Source organism: Panthera leo, chromosome D1, assembly GCF_018350215.1.
Source record: "Panthera leo isolate Ple1 chromosome D1, P.leo_Ple1_pat1.1, whole genome shotgun sequence".
NCBI lineage: Eukaryota > Metazoa > Chordata > Mammalia > Carnivora > Felidae > Panthera > Panthera leo.
In genome coordinates this window covers 29,224,608-29,248,024 of record NC_056688.1, presented here as the reverse complement: position 1 = coordinate 29,248,024, position 23,417 = coordinate 29,224,608, and the positions used below count along the sequence as shown (strand labels likewise).

The following is a 23,417-nucleotide window of genomic DNA, read 5'->3' as shown; positions in this document are numbered from 1 at the left end:
TTCCTAAAAATTGATGGCTTTCTAAGGTGAATTTTATCAATCCATGTTATAAATTATAATTTGCAGAATTTGCGTAGCTTAGGGGTAAAAGGAGATTATCAGTACCAGGGAGGGCTGGTGGTAAATATGTCCAATTTTTGACTAACAAGTTAGGTATTTGCTTTGTAGATTATCTGTGACCTATTTGAAATACTGATCCACTTTCTTGCCTCTATGCCCCTGGGCCATGTCTCCCACAAGGTGGTAAATGTGCTCAAGAAATATAAACTAATTTTCATATAAGCCTGGGGGGAAAAATAAGATGGAAAGCAAATATATGACAAAGATCTTCACATAATATGCTCCTAAATCAAATAGAAACGATTTTGTATCATCAGTTCTTCAGGATAATTCAGGCCACTGTTACCCTATACTTAGGAAGTTTCATCAATAATTGATTGTTTCCTTTTAGCATGGGGCTATTTTGTTCCATTTACTCCTCAGAATACAGCAACCACATTTATGACACAGCCTCTCAACACTCTCTTCTCCCTTTCCCCACCTCCATTCCTCAATGTTTCCCTCCCCTACTCCCCTCCCCTCCCCCAATGTCCTCCATCTCCACTCCCCACCCTCCTCCCTCACAGGTGTACCATAGATGACCGAGTCACCCGGGTAGCCTGGCTAAACCGCAGCACCATCCTCTATGCTGGGAATGACAAGTGGTCCATAGACCCTCGTGTGATCATCCTGGTCAACACACCAACCCAATACAGCATCATGATCCAGAACGTGGATGTGTATGATGAGGGCCCATACACCTGCTCTGTGCAAACAGACAACCACCCGAAAACTTCCCGGGTCCACCTCATAGTGCAAGGTGAGTTACAGCTGAATTCGGGGCTTGGTGGACCTGTCGATGATGGAAGGGAAACATTATCTCAGTCTTTGCTTCTATTCTTGTGTGAAGACATGAGAAACATTTTCCTCTGTGGAACCCAGAGACTGAGTGTATGTTCTGGATTCCTTCCCATCTGCTGAATTCTTGACTAAGTACTGCATATCTTCACAGTCTCTCAATTGTACCTTTGGTCCTTCTGTTCTTGTTAATAAGTTGTTTGGCATGTGCTTGTTGAGCTTTCTTAAGTTACTTAGCACTCTAAAGTAGGGCAAGAAACACTAAAAAATAGAGGTGGTATTACTCTCTGTGCCTTTTAATTATCTTTCACAGGATTATTTCATAATAAAAGGTTAACACTGATTTGATGTTATATGACTTGTGACTAGTTTTGCATGGTTGTTGGGTGTGCATATTCCAGAAGGGGTTCTGGATTCTGCATTCGAGTACAACCCAGCATGGTGGCTGGGTCTGTGCATCCCGTTAGCCTCACAATGGAGTGTATATTAAGAGGGATACTAGTCAAAATGCTATCTCCAGGTCTATGTCAGAAATACATCCATATAATTTTTAAAAAGGGGAGGTTTTCCTTAACATCCCCTCTCATTCTCTCTTTAAAAATCTGTGTCAGGATACCCAAACATATTGTACAATAGTTTTTCATTAGAATTTCACATTGTAGGAAAAAAACTAAGGCTGAAGAAATGTCAGAATCCCAGATATTAACTATTAAGTATTAGGAATTAAAAGCACATTCAAATAGCAGCTATGAGAATTTGGGAGCGATTTTAAAACAAGGAAACAATACAAATTAACTTATTTTGAACTACCCCCAACTAACATCACCCCTCTGCCCCACCATTTCTATGTAAAGTAATTTATCTCAGGTGTTGACTCATGGTAACAATGAAGTACTAAGGATACTACTGGCCATCCCCCAGTGACACAGCCTTCCTCCACCAAATGAGAGACTTGGGTAGACCTTTCTCAGAGTCTCCTATACTTACCTCTTGGAGCTGTACACTGAAATCTCAGAAAGAGTCCCTGTGTGTGATTCAGACTTTAAAAAGTGCCTTTTATCAATTCCCATATGTAGTATATTTGACGAATTGTTTCCAGTTTATGAAATGTTTGCTGCATCCTGGCTTAGATAATGTGGATGTTTTCACCCCTACTTTACTAAAAAAAAAAATACTTTACTCACATCAGTTGGTTTCATGGAGAGTTTGAATAGGGGTTAGTGTCTTTTCACACTTCATTCACTTGTAAAAATCAGGGTGGCCATTCTTTCTTTTGGCTGAAACAGCTCTTTGCTAGCTTAACATCCAGGTCTCTGGTTCTTGGGACATTTGTAATGGCATTGTGCTGGACCAGAAATCATTCTGCTGCAGCTTTCTTTTCCACCAGGCCCTGGGTGCTGCCATATTGCTTGAAGCCCAGCCTCAGTTCAGCCTCCAAGCCCTTGTCTCATCCCCAAGTGCTTTCAGACACCCACATTGGCCTGCATACCACAGATGTCTGTACACTCTGCTGTTTCCATTCTCCACTCATGTCCCACCCAGGGGTATGGCTTGGTGATGATCACTGCTTTGGAACTACAAGACGGCCTGCCATCTGGAGATAAAGGCAGCTGTCATGTCTGATGCTTCTTCTCAGAGGATGGTGGAGGCACTTGGTGAGATCAGTTATCTGAGATGAGCTGGAATGTCTGTTGAAAGTTTCTGGGGGTGCAGAAAACAAGGGGGTGTGAGTTCTCACTACCCCGCCTGCCACCTGGGCTTAGTTCCAGAGGAGCTGAAATTCTCAGCATTGGAAGTGACGCCTCCATGGCACCTTCATGGCCTTGACAGCAAAGTTATCTTCAAATTCAGGAAATGCAGCACTGAAATAAAAAAGAACTGTCAGGCACTGTACAGAAACAGACTCAAACAGAACAAGGCTATCACTTTTCAGGAAATAAGACAGATTGTGTAAGCATGTCAAAGTCAATACAGGCCATAAAGTGCTAGTGATGGAGAGCTTCAGGGATAATGTGCTTCATAAGGCCCTTGGAGCAATTCGTTGGGCTGGATATGGAACCCAGTGGTGTTTCCCTGTGGGCTTCATAGGTTTGAGTCAGCAAGAGTCCAAGAAGAGGCGAGAGCAGAGCCATGGAGTGACTGCAGTTTCAGAGGTCAGTTCCTCACAGTCTCCACATTGCAGACCAAGAGACTCTTATAACTCTGGACAACTGAGGTGTGAAATCCAATGCAAAAGATCAGGGTGGGTGGAGGTGGGAGGAGACAACCTTCCCTTGAACACTTAGCAGATGGGCCTTTACATTTACTGAGAGGTAAAAAGAAGGCACTCACAGAGCTGCATTCTCTTCTGTCTTGGTTAGCAATGGGTGACTTGTTCTTTCTTTGGAGACCAGTTGAATTTCTAGTGGGAGGAAGCAGAGACCCCACTGCTCAATTAGAAAGAAGTCCAAGAGTCCTCCTTCTTCCCAGCAGCTATCGGCTTTTGTCCAGTCTATAGATTAATTTTTCAGACTTAGTGTTAGTTCAGGTTAGATAAAGATAATGAAAGTTTCCTAATCCTCTTAAAGAAGATTTATCTGACTGAGTAGAAAGCTTTTGGAATACAATAAGGCATGTATAAAACTGAGGCCTAATCTTGCCTTTAATTTCAAACTGCTGATGGTTATTGATTTTGCAATGAGAAAAACTGAAAAATTTCCGAGCTGCAACATGTCTGTTTAGAGAGAGAGAGAGGTTGATTTATCTTCTGTCCATTTGAGAATGTTAGAATCTCGTCACCTCTGCCAACCAAGTGCCATTAGCAGAAGGGAGAGCAGTCCCATGGGGCCCTGGCTTTGCTGCTCCCTGTTGCCGCAAAGTGAGGAACTCAGAGAGGCTCTGTCACTAACCTCAGAGCCTGTCCTTTACTGTTTTATAAGGTGACCTTTGCCACATACCTGATAGCATTAGTTTCCAAGTCCTCTTCAAGAGAGCTGCATTCGTTAAAATATTATCACTGATACCCATGACACATCTTGACCTCTGAGGGAATAATTTTAAAAAGCACCATGTGAATATGTATGATAACATGACCTAGACTGTATACTTAGGTATTAAGAAAATCCAGGGCAAGAGAGAGGTGTTGCTGTGGAGTCAGATTAGTCAGGTAGGAAAATCAACCTGGCAGCTCTGTTGGGGATGGAGTGAAGTAGAGAGAAGCAGAAGTATTGGGGAGGAGGTTACTCCTGTCACCCCAATGTGTGATGTGAGTGGGTTGTATGTCTACCTGTGGAAATGGAGAAAGTTCAAGATATTGTCCAAGGGAAATTGAGAGGATTAATCTTAATGCCTTAAAAGAGGAAGAATTAAAAGGATATCATTTCCATTTTTGAGTTTGGGGAAATATCGACGGCATGGCTAATAATCATGGAATTAGGATCCTGGGCCTCTAGGATAGGAAAGCATTAGTCTTGCTAGGTTTAGGGACAAGGAAAGCACAAATATTAAACATGTGCTATAGAACTAAGGTGTAGCTCAGGATCAGAAAAGGTATATTTGAGATCCATTATGAACCTATTAACATGACAGTAGGTAAGATTTCTGAAATTAACTATTCCTACAGAACAACAGAGACCATAATTTATTTATATCCAACCCCAGCACATAGTACACTGTCAGAGGCATACTAGGCATTCGGCAAATGTTTGTAAAATGAATGGAAGAACAGATTGATACAGCTAATGAAATGGCATCTGAAGGCAGTGATCATAAAGCCCCTTGCAAGCAGATCGGGGTGGGGAATGAGCCAGACACTGTCCAGATAACTTGGAATGGACAGTAATTGGGAACAGTTCCCTGGAGGGATAAGGGTCTTCAGTGTGACAAGCTAAGAGATATACCAGGGATAACATGCATTTATTTAGCACTTTACAGCACTGGTCACAATCTTTGTCTCATTTGACCCTTACAACAAGCCCTGGGAGGCTGAAGTGCAGTGACTGTTCTCCTCGTTTTGCAAATTAAATAACTGCAGTTCATGGAGGTTAAGAGAGCAGCCAGGGTCTCCTGTGAGTAAGTAGCAGAGCTGGGTCTTGAACTATGGCCATATGACTCCAAGATCAATGTTTCTCCAGCATGCTCCAGCATCCCCCCTGCCAGCCATGTCTGAGGTTATTTCTCTAATTTAAATCCATGGGAATTTTTCAGTTATCCTGTCTTTCCACACACCCCCCTTTTTTCCCTGCTACTGATATTACATTGTATCATCAGAAATTGAGGACAAAGCTCAAGAAGAAAATTAGCAGTGGGGGTGGGATGCCAAAGCTACAACAAATGGTATAGAGATGCTGAGTGAAGCAAAGAAGATAATTAATTTACTAGTAGCTCATCACTCCAGGGATACACGTTTTAAATGTTACCTCTTTATCCTATGTAAGTACTGAAAACTCTGGCCCCTCTGAGAATCCAGTATCTAATTGTGATTCTAATTGTCATGAAGTCTTCAGCACTCTGAAATTCTGTGGATATCTGGTGTCACCATGGTCATAGTCTTTGTCCAGGATGGATCGGCAGGAAGATGTGCTGGCTCTTTGCTCCCTGGATGTTGACATTTTCTGTCTGCTTTCTTGGCTAGTTCAGAAATCTGTTTACTACCAGGTACTTCTTTTCATGGAACAAACTCCTCTTGCTCAGCCTAATTTTATGCAAATTGCCAGAAATGCCGAACTATGTGAATTTCTCACATCTGAGACTCCACAGCAACATCATGCAATTTTTGTGTCTGCAAAACACTTTGAGTCTTTGAGCCTGGAGTCAATTCAGGTGAGACTGGTTGGTACCCAATGTTGAGTTTATAGAAGTCTGATTTGTGAACCAGTCCAGTCCTAGATTCTGCTGAGTACCAGCCAACTTCTGAATTGGGCACATTAAGCATAAACCTTAGCTCAGTTGATCTTCACACTAACCCTACAAAGTCTACATCAGATTTACATTTTAAAAATAAGGAAGCTGAGGCTTAGAGAGGTTAAAACTGTCCAAAGATGATGGCACCTACTAAATGCTTTAAATTCTCTTCACTAGATTTGTGTCTGGAAAACAGCTATCAAAATAGAGTAAAAACATGTTACTTACATAATCTTTTGATTAATTCTTCACAAAAGCCCTGGGAGACAAAACAGAAAATTACCATATTCCAAGAAAAGAAATTGAGATTCAGAGTTGAAGTCATTTGTCCAAGTTACCCTGGCCAGTAAGTGGCAAAGCATCACTTAATAAAAAATGCCAGATGATATGATTCTAGATCCAGTATGTTCACACACCAGACTGCTACTTCATAGCTAAATAAAAGGACAGGTAAATGTCACTATTAGTGAGAGAAATATAAAAAGTTCTAAAGTACTGCTAAGAAGAGTGGATACCAAGGAGATTTGCAGGGGTGGAGTGGCAAGGCTGAGTCTGAGGCCGGGGAGCAGATGTGGGGCAGGGCTCTGGGGGAGCATGTGCAGCAGGCAGGGGAAGCAGGCCCTGCAAGTCACAGTTGTGCCAAGGAGCAACCTATTTTCAGATTTTCCTTTGTAACCAACCTCTTTTCTTCTGCTATTTTCTCCTCTTCTCCCAAATATTACAGTCATTTCAATTAACATGTGTAATTTTGGGCCTAAAGAAAAGCAACCAGTCAACCTGAAATAAATTTAATTTATTCAGTCTCTATTTTAAATTATAATCACACTTGTTCTTCACAGAGTCAGGGTGGAAAAGTAGAAAAGAACAAGACTGCATCAGAAAACTCACTCCCCAGCCTGAGTACTGCTCTTGACTTCCAGGACTGTATTTTTAGGGTTCCCTTCCTGGCTTCTTATCCTTGGGTGAATAATAAAAGTCAGTGTACTTAATTTTATTCAGATACACATGTGCATACCTTGATCTTATATATTATGCAAATTATATTTTGCGTTTGAAAATAAGATACTGAGAAAGGGTCTATAAGCTGCAAATTCTATGTGCATGTGCAAATAAAACACACAGGCCAAAGAGTCCATAGTACAAAATAAGTTAGAAGATTTTCTCTGGGCTTCATTTTCTCTATTTTAAAATGGAAGTGTTGAAGAAATGGTAAGGAAGTCCTTTCTAGTTATTATATTTTAGGATTTATTAATGTAATTTCTCTGGAGGATTTTTGTATAGCCAGGCATCTCTACTCCCCGGCTTTTCCTCCTTCACCCATTGATGGGGAAGTCAGAAAGGTTTGCTCTTATCCTCTTTCTCATTTGTATTTTCTTCAGAGACCTTAAGATTTGAGGTCCCCTTGCTCACACCATTTTTAGTGGTGACTCTGAGCATTGCTCACCCACAGTGGTTGTGGCTCAGAGGATGGAAAAGAAAGACATCCTCTCCTTCCCTGTTCCACTCTGATATTTGTAAGCCGCCATAACCCACATCCAACAGTGTAATATATGCTAACATTCTTTTATCTTTAAGGATTATTTTACTTATTTGGGGGCGGGGAGAGACAGACAGCATGAACAAGGGAGGGAGAGAGAGACATTCAGTGAAGAGCCCCAACATGAGGCTTGATCCCAAGAGCTGTGAGATCATGACCTGATCCAAAATCAAGAGTTGGATGCTTAACTGACTGAGCCATGCAGGCGCCCCTATGCTAACATTTTTAGTTTAGGGACTGGATAAACTAAGAAGGCAACTACAACTTAGAGGGGATAGGAATGAAGTTCTTGCCCTCAGAATACCCCCAGAATACAATAGAGGAAGGTACCTCAAAAGCCTTCTTTCACAAGAATGGTATCCCCACGCAGGCTTTCTTCACACTTGACCTGGTCTCCTTCTGCCTCAGGGTTGGAATGAAGCCCATGCTCTCACTCTCCATTCAAAGATTCTATCCCTTTCTTCAGACTGTGTTACTCAACTGTTATCTGACTTTGTCAGCCATGTAGCTGGAGCTGGATTGATGTTCACTCCACCTAGTCTCCCAGGTTGCTACACCTCTCGTGACATCATGTGTAGTTGGCTACAACACAGTCCAAGACACATTTTGTAACAAAGAACATACCTCCTTTTATCAAGTTTCTGCTCCTGTCCTTGTGAGGAGAAATATGGGACTTTGTTCTGCTCTGCTTAGAAGCTAAGATCATCACACACACAACACACACAGCACACGCACACACACACACACACACAGCCACTCATGGTCACGCATACATGTACACACAGTTTTCACAGGCTTCATGGCTATTTTTTGGCCTGTGGAATTCCGTCCCACCCTCCATTAAATATATATGTTCAGCCAAGACACCTGGTTGGCTCTGTGGGTTAAGCATCCTACTCTTGATTTTGGCTCAGGTTATGATCTCACAGTTCATGAGATTGAGCCCAATGCCGGGCTCTGTGCTGACACCACAGAGCCTGCTTCAGAATCTGTGCCTCCCTCTCTCTCTCTGCCCCTCCCCTGCTCATATGTGTCTGCTCTCTTTCTCATAAATAAATAAATGTTTAAAAAATATGTAGGTTTAGCCTCCCTCTAGAAAAGGCTGGGAGGGGGAGTATATGCTCAATTTTTCTTGTAACGCTTAAAATCTTTGAGTTCTAGGAATAGGAAGAGTTGGATTTTCCATGGTGAATGAGATCTGAGCAAAATTAGACACTGGATGAACACTTTGTCGGGGCTGGAGATGGTATGACCCTGTCTGCCAAGGGGGCAACATTTTCATTTGAGAGTTCTGGCTTTTAAAATGTGTGGGCTTATACTGAGGCACAGACACATGATCTAAGACGGTGCTACCAATCCAGGCACCTAGTGATATATACAGTAGCCAGAAAGAGAAGTGCCAGGGCCTGGGGCTGTCATCTGCCTTATTTTCAATGGAATTAAAGAAATAGGGGGTACCAAGTTGGCTTAGTCAGTTGAGCTCCTGACTCTTGATTTAGGCTCAGGTCATGAATGATCTCACAGTCGTGGGATTTAGTCCCAAGTTGTGATCCACACTGAGCATGGAACTTGCTTAAGATTCTCTCTTTCCCTTTCCCCTTTCCCCTCTCCCCACTCATGCTCTTTATCTAAAATAATAATAATAATAATAGTAATATAGTAAGTGAATTAAATAAATGGAACAGTCATAAAGTCTGTTCTCAAAATCATCACTAATGTGGAGATGGAGAAGAAAATGAAATGCCTGTTATGTTCTACTCAATTTGCATGGTGAGCTCAGCTCATTTCCTAAGAAGCTAGTCTGTCAATATCTCAAGTAAATACAAGAGGATCTTTACTGTTGTGGGCAGAGGAAGCAATCACATTTTAGAAGAAGATAAATTACTAAATGTTCATAAATTCTAATAGATTAAAGTTCATCATGGCTCTCATATAGTCAGGATCCTACATAAGATTTCAAACTTCACCACCCACAAGATTAGTCATAGCTTAGAGACAGAGTAATATGTAAATTCAGAATACTAATATTTTCCTATGTATAGTGTGTGTACACATATTTGGAGAGCCTGACTTGTGTTCTGAAACCTGGAGTTGGGTCCCTAGTTAACAAGTTTTATCTCACACACAGTGTCTTGGCAAAAATAACTATCTTCTGTACTTATCCTAGTTTGGCTTCTCATAAAGATACCAAAAAGCCTTTGACTATTTACTCACTAATAATTCTCCTCCATAGGTATAGGAATTTAAAAGTAATAGTAGTGAAGTAAAACAGGATTTTTGTTAATAATCATAAATCATGGCTATCATGCACTGAGTACCTAGTATGGCAGTCATTTTACAGACATAGTCCAATTCTATTTTCCAGTTAAGCCCAGAAGGTGGGATATATTTTCCTACTTTTCTGAATAAGGAAATAGTCCAGAAGGCTAAGAAGCTTGCCTTGGGTCACCAGCTGATAAGACCTGTGATTTCAGCTGTGTCCAGTCTGTAGGGAGAGCCCACACTAAACCCCCACTTGGAACTTCCTCTCAATTCCATCCCTTTTATATAGGCAGGCCAGACTGCCACAGCAGTTCATTTACAATACACATACTTTCCTTGCCAGGTTATTTCTGGTTAAAGGATTTCAGTCTAATATCTCTAGAATTAGGGTCTCTCTTCCTTAAATCTTTTTCTATCCTTCTAGTTATCTTAGTAATTACAACATCCTTCTCAAAGTTAATATCAGGTTTATATCATCCTGCTAAATCAATATTTCTGGTTGTGAATTGCTTCCATAATTCTATCCTCTAATTTCTGATTTGTCCCTGAACTCTTCATATTGGGCATCCATAGGCATTTTTGCATGTCCCATGTTGTACTTAACCTTCTTCGCTCAAAATCTTGTTCTTCCTCTTTTAGTTCATATTCCTATTCATAGACACACCATCCTTGTACAAAACTTTGCATAAACTTTGACCCTTCTCTTTCTTTTTCTTCTCTATCAAAGCAGATATGTCCAATAAAGTTATTGTCTTCCTTTCTGTTCCATCAAAGTGCAAAATCTTACTCCCAAGCCACTTTTTAGTCACATCGTAATTGCTACACAATCCTGTCTCTGTCACCTCTTAATTGAATTTAACACCATTGTCTAAACATTCCTGATGCACACATCTGATCATGTCACTCCCCTCTCCTTATGATTGTAATGACTCCCTATTGATGATAAAGTCAAACCCTCTTAGATCGCTTTTCCAACTGCTAAACAATTAAAAGCCAAGCCTACTTTCCACTCTTGCTTTCTGTTATTCCATTTGTGTATCCTACACACAATGTAGGCAAACTTGTCTTTGTAAAACCCCTACCCACAGTGCTCTGCCTGCTTTTCAATTTCTCACACCATCCATCTGTCTTGAATGTTCTTTTCTCTGAGATTCCAAATTCTGCAGACCCTTTCAAGCAGCACTGTCCCATAGACCTCTTACCTGCCCAATAGCCCTTTCAGTGATGATGGGATTGTTCTATATTTGCACTGTCCAACATGGTAGCCATTAGCCATAGGTGACTATTGAGAACTTGAGATGTGGCTAGTAGGACCGATGAACCAATTTTTTAGTATTATTTAATTATAATTAATTTAATTAAAAATAGCCACATATGCTAGTGGCTATAATATTGGACAGTACAATTTTAGATTTGTTAAATATCCAAAGCCAAAGGCTTTCTTTGGAATTCTAATACCATTTTACCTACACTCTCTTAGAATAACTGAAACTTTTTATTTTATATTTCAGCTATTGGTGGATTTCACTCTTTTCTACCTCCAGATTATAATTTCCTTGAAGACAAGGGCCAGAGTTAGTGTCATATTTTTTTTTATATGGGTGCAATCACAATCTGAATTGGCATGACCAGTTACCACATTTATATTAAATGTTTCTAATCCATAAAAATAAAGGCAAAATATCCTATCTTGGAGGTTATTAGAGACCATATCACAAAAAGCAGCATCCACCTTGGATTTGATACCTTTGCCTTCCTGTGCTTAGGGTGGATTGATGTCCACTGTAGGCACTGAAAATATTCCTATTGAATAGAGTTCTTAGTGAAACATTTTTTTTAATTTCAGAATTCAGAGCTCAAGGGGAAAGATCTGATATAACCACTTTCTTCTGGTGGAGTTGGAAATCACCTCTAAACAAGATGCCTCAGAGGGCAGCCCTGGCAGACAGAGCTGAAAGTGTGTGCACCCAGCTTGATGCAATAAACATAATGGGATGGGCGATGTCTTGTGATTGGCCAGCAAGCAGACATTAATGACCAGTTAGCAACTGTGTTCAGGTCAATTAATTTATATTTGTATTTTGCAAACTAAAAGTTGCCCTGTTAGATTATTGATTCTTTGTCCCTGTATTCAATTTGTTTTTAATTGCACCATTGCTGGGCCAAGCCCTCCCTCCTGGCAAGCTCACAATAAATCTGCCACCATCTCAACAATCAACAATAAATGTGTCTCTTCATGTCATTATTAATATGTCTCTTGGATTGGTTCATTACCACGGTTAACAGTTTATAAGAGCAGGATGGCACACTGCCAGGAGGATTCCTTTTCCCAAGGGCTATTTTGTCGTGACAGGATTGATGTTCTCAGAGCTGTGAGTGCCTAAGGAAGGCGGCCTAGGATTTAATTCAATATAGCAGGAATACAGGCTACCTAATCCTCTTTTTATCATAAACAGCTTTAGAAGAAGATATTATTGGAATAGATTTTACCCTCTCTTACAGTTCTCCTTCTCCTCACTTCCTATTCTCTTTATATCTTCTTAATTCCTTCTTAATTTCTGTTCAGATAGACTCTTCCCCCTCAAAAACAACATAACAGGTACCTGGCTGATCTAAAATCCTCAAGTAAGGGTATCCTCCAGGAGTTGGAGTTTTATGATTGTGTTATTTATTAGTTGAAAGCAGAGGGGAGTTCCCTGTATTTGATGTGTGAATTGTGATTAACAGACCTACAGAAATACTGCATTCAGAATGTCACCTTAATTGAGGTGAGTGCTGAAAAAAGAAAAAGCTCTATCTTATAATAGAGATAATAATTAATTATCATATTGTTATTGGCTATTTTAGGTAGTAGAATTTTTCAGGGAGAAAGCACAGATTTTAAATGAATTTGTAGCTTGACAGAAGAGATTCTCTGTGTCCCAGAAATGCCAAGTGAGAAATCTGGATGGAGCAGAGTGCTTTATAAAACTCCCGCAGTGGCCTAAGATCTAATAACAGTCCAGACGTTTTTCATTTCCAAGGCACAAGTTGCTCCAGGACAAGAACTGTGGTCTCCCTCTGACACAGAGTTAACAGTCAATTTTTGGTTCAGAATATAGATTTTATGCTTAATTTACTACTAACAACACCCACGCACATAACTTTTCTCCTTTGCACAAAGTTCTCCAAAACAGATCACACTGAGCTAATTGAAAGAGAGGGATGTGGAGGAGGGGGGGTTACACCTCTTGTTTCACTGGATAGGAGTTTAAGTAGCCCATGGAAGTGGAGGGTAGAAGGAGTGGGGCTTGGGCCAGGAATATTTAGGAAAGAAAAAGGCGACAAGAGAAGAGATGGAAGAAGATCCCAAGGATGTCTAAGGAGGGCTACAAAGATGCAAATAGTGGATGCCTTTGTAAATAAAGGAAGCAGAGAAGGGGAAGAGTGGTCAAGAGAAAGGGAAACAGGGGAGCCCAGACCTAGTATACTGAAGATACCTACCCTTATGGAGGTGGCAACGCCCTATGCCAAGCTCAGCTGCCTTTGGTTCCTGAGGCTTTCCGTGTGGGCTTCTCCAGTGCAACTCATACTTCACATTGGTTCCCAGGACACTCCATGGCCTCTCCACAATGCCTGCTGTCACTTGTTTGTCTGCTACTCTGCTTTAGCTCATTGAGCATGTCCTCTGCAAGAGGCGGAGAGAAACTGATGCAACAACTCATGTGGAGCATCAGGCTCAGGCAATGTTTCTGAATCCTACTTTCTGCCATCTTCCTGTTCCCCAGACACCAACAGTGAAAAGTGGTCACATCTCAGGCAACTGATGGTTGGGTTTACGTTTCTAAAGTGCTGTAAGACCTAGAGAAATCCAACAGAAAAGGCAGTGTTGATAACCAAACCTTCATGAAAACATACACAGAAAAGAAACCCACTCACCAGGCTACTTGGAGGTAGGAGGTCTGCAAAACATAACTTATGGTTTGGCTGCTTGTTTTGTGACCTTAAAAGTATTACCCTAAATTTCAGTACCTTCATCAGTAAGTTGTGGGAAATAAAGACTGTTGAACCTCCTTCTTAAGACTGTTGTGCATTAAATGGATAGCACTTCATACTTTACTAGATCTTGTACAAAGAAAATATTAAAATTTTAAAATATTAAAAGTATTTTAGGATACTAGGTTAATTTCTAAAAATGCCTCTAGGTTTGCATGACAGGCATTACAGAAGGGTGATTCAGGAGTACTAAGAACTACTTACCCTCTATTCATCCTGATACAGTTTTAACACATAAAAATATAGCCCACTGGCCTCCTATGTTTTAATAAATTATATTGGATTTTATGGATAATGATAGAATTATGTCATCTTCTGAATATATATAAATCTATGTTTGTGTGTGATGTCTCAATAGTTACACTCATTGAGAGAAAATTAAGAGATAAAATAGACAACTTTGAAGGCAAAAAGAAAAAAAATCACTGATCATCAAAACTTTCATCAAAGACTGTGTTTTCCTTAAGAACCTTCCATCCTTGCATAAATATGACTTATATAAGGAAATGCAAAACATGGATACCTTCTGAAGACTCCATCTTTTAAGGGTTCACTTAAGGGTTTTAAGGGTTCACTACCAAGGGTTGTACTACATACAAAATAGTATTCATTTGTAATAGCTTCATTTGTAATTAATTCCCCTTTTTGCATCACATCCAAAGTAAAGTAAATTAAAATAAAGTAAAAGTAATATAATATGATATAATGTAATGTAATTTAAAGTAAAGTAAAATAAATAAAATAAAATAAAATAAAATAAAATAAAATAAAATAAAAAGTTTATGCTCCAGTTTAAAAAATAAGTCCGTGGCTCCAGCTTACCCCCCTCAAATGCCCACTTTTAACACACTCACTGTGTGAGTGTTGAATGACAAGCCCTGAGCCCTGACGACAGCTAATCCAAAGCACCAACAACCAATAACAGAATCAGAAAACGCAAAATAGCTCCTTGAGGAATAAAGCTTCCCAGTCTTTGGTTCTGCAACAGCAGGGTAGAAAGTGAGGGGACAGGAAAATCAAAGTTGCTTTTAAAAAAATGATCACACATAGAGGCAAAATGTCCCCACAGCAGGAAGGAAAGTGGAAAACACACCAAATCAATCACCTTAAAAATAAGGCTTAAAATCTTCTACTACATAAGATGTAGGTGGGGAGGGAAGAATGGCCCAGCAGCTTGAAAATCTTTTATTAAACTGCATGCTGACTGCATGGCACAAACAGGAAAATGCAATTAAGGTAAGGCCATTAAAAAGACACCCAAAGATAGCTCTGAGAGAGACCAGGGATCAATCAGCAGGCACTCAGGCAACTTGCAAAGGAAACTCTCTTTGAGAAAGTGCCAGGCAGAGGGTGGAAACACCTCAGATGAGACATTCCTGGAGTAAGAGCACTTTGGGGCATGTAAGAAGTTAAGGTGTGACAGCCTTGATGGGGGAGAAGGTGGGGGTGAGAAGGTAGGGCCTCCCAGTACCCTCCCTCCAGATGGTGGAGGACAGGCTCTCACCAGTATCATCAGAAGCCTTGGTGCCTCTGGGTCTATCTTCATTTCAACAGCAGAGCCCTCGATGAGTTTTGGCTATTGTGCTCCTAAGGAACATATGTGAGCAGGAGGTGATGACATTTCAAATACAAGTCACTTGAGCCTCCCCATGGCCTGCCTTTCCCTCAGACTGGGTCCAGTCCAGGTGGTACCTGCTGACTAGGAATTGGCAGATGAGAAGCCCTGGGGAGTACACTCACCAACCTGCTCTGAAGGCACAGAACTAATCTGTTAATGAGGAGCTTGACTTCTCATTAGAAGCTTTCCAGAAATGGTGTCAAGAGAAGTCTCCAGGTTCAGGGACCTTCACTAGGCAGTGCCATTTCCCTGGCTGGTTACAGAAGGCACAGCCTGGTGGGGACCACCTCTCTGTCTGTCTCCACCCATGAAGCCCATTGTATCTCACTTGTGTCTGCTTAGTTCAGGGGCTTCCCCTATGTGTCCCTGCAGTTGTTACAGGATCTGAGACCTTCTAAATTTCACCCCCTGCCCCAGGCTATTGTTCTGTCACACTGGGCTGGAACCATGGAGCTACATACCTGATTGCCCCACCAAAGAATAAGCACTGTGATGATGGGGACAAAGTTTGCACCTCCCTGTGGACAAAAATTTTTACTTCCCATGTGTGGCACAGGACCTGACATAGATTAGATGCTCAAAAATGCTTATTAAATGTATCTGACATGTAATGAGCAATCAATAAGTATTTAATGATAAGTAAAAATATTTGGTTGAGGGAAACTGAAAAATATTGATTTTGGCATGTGTGTACAAGCAAAAATAAACTATGAATCACATATTATTCAGGGATAGCTGTGGTATGAGTCTGGTGGTAAATACACATCCTTCCTTCCTCCATAGGCTTTAAAAGAATTCTTCAGTCAAGACTGGTTAAGGCGGTGTTGATCTCCATTGCAGCCCGGGCCTGTCTCTAATCTTGTGCTAATTTGGGGGCTCCTAATTCTTTCTTCCATTCTCCAGAGCCCAAACCACTCTCTGAGATTTAGCATCCTACACCACAATGCTCATTTCCTTTGGCTAAAGATGGCATGCTAATTGCTGTGGGTTTTCAGTGTGTCCTCAGTGCTCAGCCTCCATGACACTCAAGAGTTCATCTATTAAATGTATCCTGCACTAGTCCTTTCTTTCTTTCTTCTTCTTTTAATGTTTATTTATTTATTTTGAGCAAGAGAGAGACCCTGTGAGCAGGCAGGGACAGAGAGAGATAAGGGAGAGAATCCTAAGCAGGCTCCACACTGTCAGCTCAGAGCCTGACACAGGGATCAAACTCACAAACCGTGAGATCATGACCTCAGCTGAAATCAGGAGTAGGATGCTTAACATACCGAGCCACCCAGGTGCCCCTGCTCTAGTTCTTTCTGATTCCTACTTGCTACTGCAGGAGTCTGTGGAGTACCTCCCGGGCTTCCCTGCCAGTGTGAACAGGTTCTGGTAAGGTTTCTAGCAGAAACAACATCAACTACAAAGTGCCCATTTGGGCTATGGCAAGAAGGGTTTTATAGACTTCTCTGACTTTAGGAAGGGGAAAATAATTTCTAGGTATAATACAATTTGGAACATGCTCTCATTTTCCTCGGAAACTATTCCCTTGCAGTGATTTTCTGTCTCAGAGAGTAAATGTTCCCTGGGCTGCAGCTACTGTGAATCAAAGCAGTCCCGGTGGTAGGTGAATGGGGTTGGTTGCTCAGTCAGTTCTTGCCCACTTACTTGTGGCCTGTGTTAACATCTCCTTCCCTCATTCTGCTTTTTGAAGGTGCCATTGTTCCCTTTCCTCTTCTACTGATTCCTTCATCCCTTCCTTCTTCCTTAATCCTCTGCCCTCCAAGCAGGCAGTGCTCACTTACCTTCTGCAAGCAGGTAAAGCCTCTTCGCAAAAGCCTGAGGGCCAGGCCAACTTTGCCAGTACATTTGCATACATTTACATTTAGTTGGCCTGCAAACATGATGATTATGCAAAGTTCTGCTCCTGGCAGGAAAGGATTCTGTTTGGATTCAGGAACTTTCAGTTCCACAGAACACAACTAGGTGAGAGAGGAGCTGCAGTCATTGCTATTCCACAGGAAGGGTGCCTGAGTGTTATTGATGGTAATGAAGGTTGGACCCAAGTGTCAGTGGGACATCTCCAAGTACAAAAGTCACCCTGCTGGGCTCCTGCTTCTGTATCCACATCTCCCCAGTGTCATTTTGTCCATAGTTAGCTTAAGAGTTAGGGGACTGCCTCTCACATTTTGATAGCATGCCCTCTGGCAAGCTGCCTGAGTGGCTCTCAGTAAGGCCTATGTTCTCAAGGCTCCCCTCCTCTCTTCTAGTAAATTCTGCATATCTCTGCAGAAATCAGCTTTCAGACCACCAACCTGCTCTTTCTTCATGTGTTGAAAACTTTACTGGGTCCCTGATCCATTTTCTTTCTTGTGAGTAACAAAAGGTCCTTAGGTACCGCTATGGTGCCAGCATCTTTTTAATGCAAGGGTCCAATGCCTGGTTTGTAGAAAATAATCACTTGGTTATAAGAACATAGTATGATGAGTCAAAAGACGTAGAAACTACTTCAGCATCCATTACTTGTGCTGTCTTAGGCATATGAATTAACTTTCTTAGATATGTTTCTTGCTGTATAAAATAAGAGAGAAATATATGATCTTTGAAATCCATTCCTGCTCTGAAATCCTAGATTTTTATGCCTGGAGTTACATATTTTATAATCACAGATAGATTTATATTGTAGTCTATCCACTGTTTTATCTGCTTGTTCACTAAATATTTAATACCTACTAAGTGAAAGCATATTCAATGAGAAATACGTTAAGCGTCATCTCTGCATTAAGTGCTTTGCTACAACACCAAGGATAAAATAATGTAAATCATCAGTCTGCCTTTTACAATGATATCCACACCTCCTTCCTTGGGGTTTTTACACTCTGTCCTTGGGGAACAAAAGATTGATTGTGTCAACCTGAACACCTAAAATGTGCAATGTAGATAATAGCACTCAATAATGTTTGCTTGAACAGAATTAAGATGAACCCCACTTGAATTCTAAAATTTGTCCTTATTTTTACATTTTTAGTGTGGAGCAAGAACAATGAACAGGAAGACAATAGTCACAAATAAATTATAGTTTTCTTTTGTAGTAATTAAAAATGTATTTGGGGAAATATTGTGGCAGGTAAGTTGTTAAGCCACCAGTCTAGTCTTACCTTAAAAATTCCAAGGTAGTCTGGGTAAGATTTTGTCCCTTGGACACCAGTCACTTCTTAAAAAACAAATTCACCTACTTAATCATTTATTGAATGTTTTTATATTCATGATATGATAGGAACTATGGAAAGAAATGGGGGAAGAGTTCAAGGAGGTTTTCATTCCTGAGGGAAGACAGAATATACCCTCCTAAAACAATTAGTGAAAAATGTTTGAACTAAGCAACAGGTAAAGTGTATATTTTGCCAAAACATATATTTAGTGTTTAGCATTAGCCTGTGAGTGTTCGTTTACTTTACAAGTAGACTGACTTGATATCTGTTCTTGGATGTCTGGGGGACACCTCAAAGTCGAGATGTCCAGAATTGAACTCAAATGTTGCCTACACAAGTGTTTGGCATCACCATACACTGAGTTCCATGAACCAGAAATATGATCATTTCCTTATATACCTCTCTCAGTCCCTTTAAACATTGGCACTATTTTAATTAGTTCGGTACATAACAAAATACCGCAGGCTGGATGGCTTAAACAATAAAAATTATTTTTTTTCACAGTTCTGGAGGCTAGAATTCCAAGATTAGGGTACCATCAAGGTTGGTTTGTAGTGAGAACTCTCTTCCTGGCTTGTAGAAAATGGCTTTCTAGCTGTGTCCTCACATGGCCATGTCTCTGTATGCATGTACGGAGACAGAGAGAGAGAGAGGGAGGGAGAGAGCGAGAGAGAGAGAAGCGAGAGAGATCTCTTATAAGAACACTAATTCTATCAGATTAGGATGCCATGCCTGTGGCCTTATTTAACCTTAATTACCTCCTTAAAGACCTTATTTCCAAATACAGTCCCATTGGGTGTTGGGGCTTCACGTATGAAATTTGGGGATCATAATTCAGTCTTAAACAAATAACAAGTAGGGTAGCTCCAGCTTCTCACAGCTCAAGCTATTAGTGGCTTGACACAATAAAACTGTATTGCTTGTTCAGATATTCCAATTATCTAAAGTTGGGAGAGGGCAAAGTGCTAGGTTCCATGCAATCATTCAGGATATAACCTGATTGAGGTTCTGCCCCTTTCAAAGCCTGGCGACAAGGTCAACTCTGGTCCTAACAGGCTGACTGGCAAGGAGGTTAAAGACTGAACATAAAAAGATGTGGACTGTTGTTGTTGTTGTTGTTGTTGTTGTTGTTGTGAGAGAGGCTTGTTTTCATATGTTTTTATTATTTTTTTTTTAATTTTTATGGGCTAGGCTTCTTGGAAGTGATATATATGACTTCTGTCCACATTCCTTTGGCTAGAATTCCCTGACATCTAGAAAATATAGTCTAGCTGTGTGCCCAAGAAGAGAAGAATAGGTTTGGTGAATAGCTAACTTGTCTCTCACATACGAAGTCCAATCCACCATTCTCCAAAAATACATCTTAAATCTCCCCACCTATTTCTGTTTTCATCACCCAATAATCTAGAATAAGATATTGTTGTCAATCACTTGAATTACTACAAAAACCTACTAAGTGTTTTTTTAATCTATATCTTTTCTAAAAAAAAATAAATGGTAAAATATACACAAAATTTACTATTTTGTACCATCTTAAAGTATATAATTCAGTGACAATTAGTATATTCACAATTTTGTACAACAATTACCACTATCAATCTCTAGAATAATTTCATAATCCCAAACTCAGTACCCATTAAACAATAACTCTTTATCCCTTCCTCTCCCCAGTTTCTGTAACTGCTGTGCTTCTATTTTTGGCCACCATGCAGTCCAAATTATTTCCCAAAAAGTCTAATCACACACACACACACACACACACACACAGTGTTTTTGTTTTTTAAACTTTTATTTAAAATTCTAGTTAGTTAGCATATAATGTAATATTGATTTCAAGAGTGAAATCACTTACATGTACTACCCAGGGCTCATCATAATGAGTGCCCTTTTTGATGCCCATCACCCATTTAGCCCATCTCCCATTCCATCAACCCTCAGTTTGTTCTCTATTGTTAAGTGTCTCTTATGGTTTGCCTCCCTTTCTCTTCCCTGCCCCTTCCCACATGTTCATCTGTTTTGTTTCTTAAACCGTGTAAAATATGGGTGAAATCATATGGTATATTTGCCTTTCTCTGGCTGACTTATTTCATTTAGCATACTACATTCTAGCAATGATATGCAAATGACAGGATTTCATTCTTTTTGATGGCTTAGTAATATTCTATTGTATATATTTGCCACCTCTCCTTTATACATTCATCAGTAGATGGACATATGGAATCTCTCCATAGTTTGGCTATTGTTGATAATACTGCTATAAACATTGGGGTGCATGTACCCCTTTAAATTTTCATTTTTGTTTCCTTTGGGTAAATGCCTAGTAGTGTAATTACTGGGTCATAGGGTAGTTCTATTTTTAACTTTTTGAGGAGCCTCCATACTGTTCTCTAGAGTGGCTGAACCATTGTAACCTGTTTGTAACACACTCTATATTTAGACCCTTACTTAACTCCCCATTGGTCCTAACAAAATTATAAAAGTCCCTAAGCTAGCCTTCATCCCATGGGAGCTCTGATCCACAGCTGCCTCCTAGCCTGATGTAAACACACTCTCCCCTTCAGATTCTGTGCTCTCATTTAGAACTTCCTGGCTCTCAAGTCCCCACTCACCTCTAGGTCTTTGCATTGGCTGCCTTCTCTCTAAGTGTTCTCACCTCGCCATTTGCCTTGTCAACTCCTATTAGCTTCCAGATCTTATCTCAACTGTCTCTTCCTCAACAGTTTCCTCTCAAACTCCTGACTATGCCAAACCTGCCTATCATAGAATTTCCTAGCATTTCAATCCTCTTTTCCAAATGCTTCTTGCATTATTGTTCATACTTTCAAAATTTTGTAGTATGTACATCTCCTCCCAATGAACCTTAAATTCCATAAGGGTGGATACTATACGGTTTATGTTCAATGTTTTATTTCTAGTACCAAAATAATGCCTGGCATATAATAGGCACTTGATGAATAAGTTATGAGTGAACAGATGAATGCTACCGGCAGCAGAAAGGGTTGAAATCAGAGTGACACAGAAGATGACTTGGAAGAAAGGAGCATGAAAACATTGATAAAATTGGCCTACAACAAGGAAGAAGCCATTCCCTGCTGGATGAAGTAGCATATTTTTTTTTAATTATATTATTTATTCATTTGCCATAAAGTCTCTTTATCACATCACTTCTTTTTAAATCTTGGTGATAATGATTTGATGATCAGGATAATATTGCAAAAAAAGAATCTTTCTTAATTTTAAAGCATGCCTTTCTTTGGAGAGAAGAGAAAGAAAAACAATATTGTTGAATGATAACTACTGAGCAAGCAATTTCACATGATACTATATTTGATATTAAAGTTCCTTTAATAGAGTATCTTTGACATTTCTACTACATCCTTGAGAGCTTTTAAAAGAAATGAAACTATAGCCTCACAGCCATAGAGAAATGCACTGAAATCACAAATAGGAATGCCAAGAGTAGAACTTAATTGTTCAGACTCTCAGATAGGTTTTCTTTTCCTTTTTAGTCTTGGTGTCCCCCATTAACATCCTCATATTTCAGTTCTCTAGAAATTAGATGAATTGATAATATCAGTCAAACTGATTTAAAATCTTAAGAAGTGTTTTAGCCAAGCTTTTAGTTATGGGTCCCTGGAAAACAGATCCTGATTAAATGCCGATGTTTCATTTTTGGGGTGAACTTCCAGGGCAGAGAGTGAAAGCAAAGGGAAGTGAGGAAGAGAAATATGGGAAGCGATAGGAGATGTTACCTTATCAATACTGACTGCAGATCGATGATGAGCAGTGAAGATCTGTAGTTGACCACTTGCCAGCTGTTCCCACTCAGCCATGTAAGAAGTGTACGAACCAGCCCCAGGGAGAGACTCTGCTTTGAAACCATCCATGATCAGAAGAATGAAGAGAGGACTTACTGACCTGATTCGCTCCTTGACTCATTTCCTATCTTCCTTTGGTATAAGTTTATAGGGAGTTAACTACTCAGACCTCTGAGTTTCATTGCATGGCCCCTGCAGCAACCACTAGGGAAGCTAGATCTTGTGTCCTGAAAGATGGCATTTCATCAGAAGTTGAATGTGGTAGAGGATCCAGAGACTTTGCATGCTCAGCTGGTCAGCTTGAGGTCAGCCATGGGAGCTGAGGAAGCCGAGCAAGAGACCAAAGATTTGGGAGTTAAGGAGGCCAAGAGAATTTGAGGAGCAGTATATATATCTTACATATCTGATACACAGGCTTTTGAAAGACTGCAGGATTTGGTGCAGTTGCGTTTTCAACCTGAATCTCTCACGCTGGCCAGATGGCAAAAATGAAAAGACTGATAACATTTTCTTTGTGAAAATGGGTGTCAACTGAAACCTCAGACACTGTGGCTGGGAGTTGCCTCAACTCCATTAGAAAGTTGCTTTGTAATTTCTATTAAACCTAAACATGCATCTATTTTATGCCCCCCAGATTCAACTTCTAGGTATTTTTCCAAAAGAATTTTGTATATGTACACATTAGAAGACATGAATAAGAATGCTCAGAGTGGGAATTTTTTTTTTACAATAACCCCAAACTAGAAACCACTCAGTGCCTATCAAGATAATAGATTAATAAGTTATGGGATAAGTACAGTGAAAAACTACACAGCAGTTACTAAAGAACGAACTACAAATACGGACAACACATGGGAATCTCACAGATATCATGGTGAGTGAAGGAAGTTACACACAGAGGAGTACTGCTTATAGTCTTCCATTTATACAAAATTCAAGAGTCATATTAGTGGCAATCATTTGAGGAGGTATTAAAGAGGAAAGAGCATTAAACTCTGGGAGGAGGAATGTTTTTTTATCTTGATCTGTGTTGTGGTTAAATGGGTGAATACATATATACAAGTCCACTGACCTGTACACTGAAATCTATATTCTTTGCTGCATCTAAGTTAAACCTCACACACACACACACACACACACACACACACACAATCTCAATCACTATAAAAACATAC

At 40.2% G+C, this 23,417-nt stretch overlaps 1 protein-coding gene and 1 long non-coding RNA gene across 5 annotated transcripts in view; one reads left to right on the top strand and one right to left on the bottom strand.

The window, feature by feature from the left end:
• The window catches only part of OPCML (opioid binding protein/cell adhesion molecule like), a 499,188-nt gene that overhangs the window by 287,304 nt on the left and 188,467 nt on the right, over positions 1–23,417 (top strand). For both annotated transcript variants that reach the window (XM_042906219.1, XM_042906218.1), the window contains exon 2: positions 627–859. In XM_042906219.1, the coding sequence (XP_042762153.1) occupies positions 627–859 (233 nt within the window). The remainder of the gene's footprint in view (positions 1–626; positions 860–23,417) is intronic.
• On the bottom strand, positions 2,091–15,636 carry LOC122200539. Of its 3 annotated transcripts, XR_006193844.1 has the most exons (6): positions 15,357–15,636; positions 15,117–15,199; positions 13,061–13,417; positions 6,007–6,037; positions 3,229–3,388; positions 2,091–2,759 (listed from the first exon to the last, which is right to left on the bottom strand). It is a non-coding gene; the product is annotated as an uncharacterized LOC122200539 (long non-coding RNA). The 3 variants fall into 3 exon arrangements; XR_006193843.1 differs by having other exon boundaries at positions 15,117–15,636; XR_006193845.1 differs by lacking the exon at positions 15,117–15,199.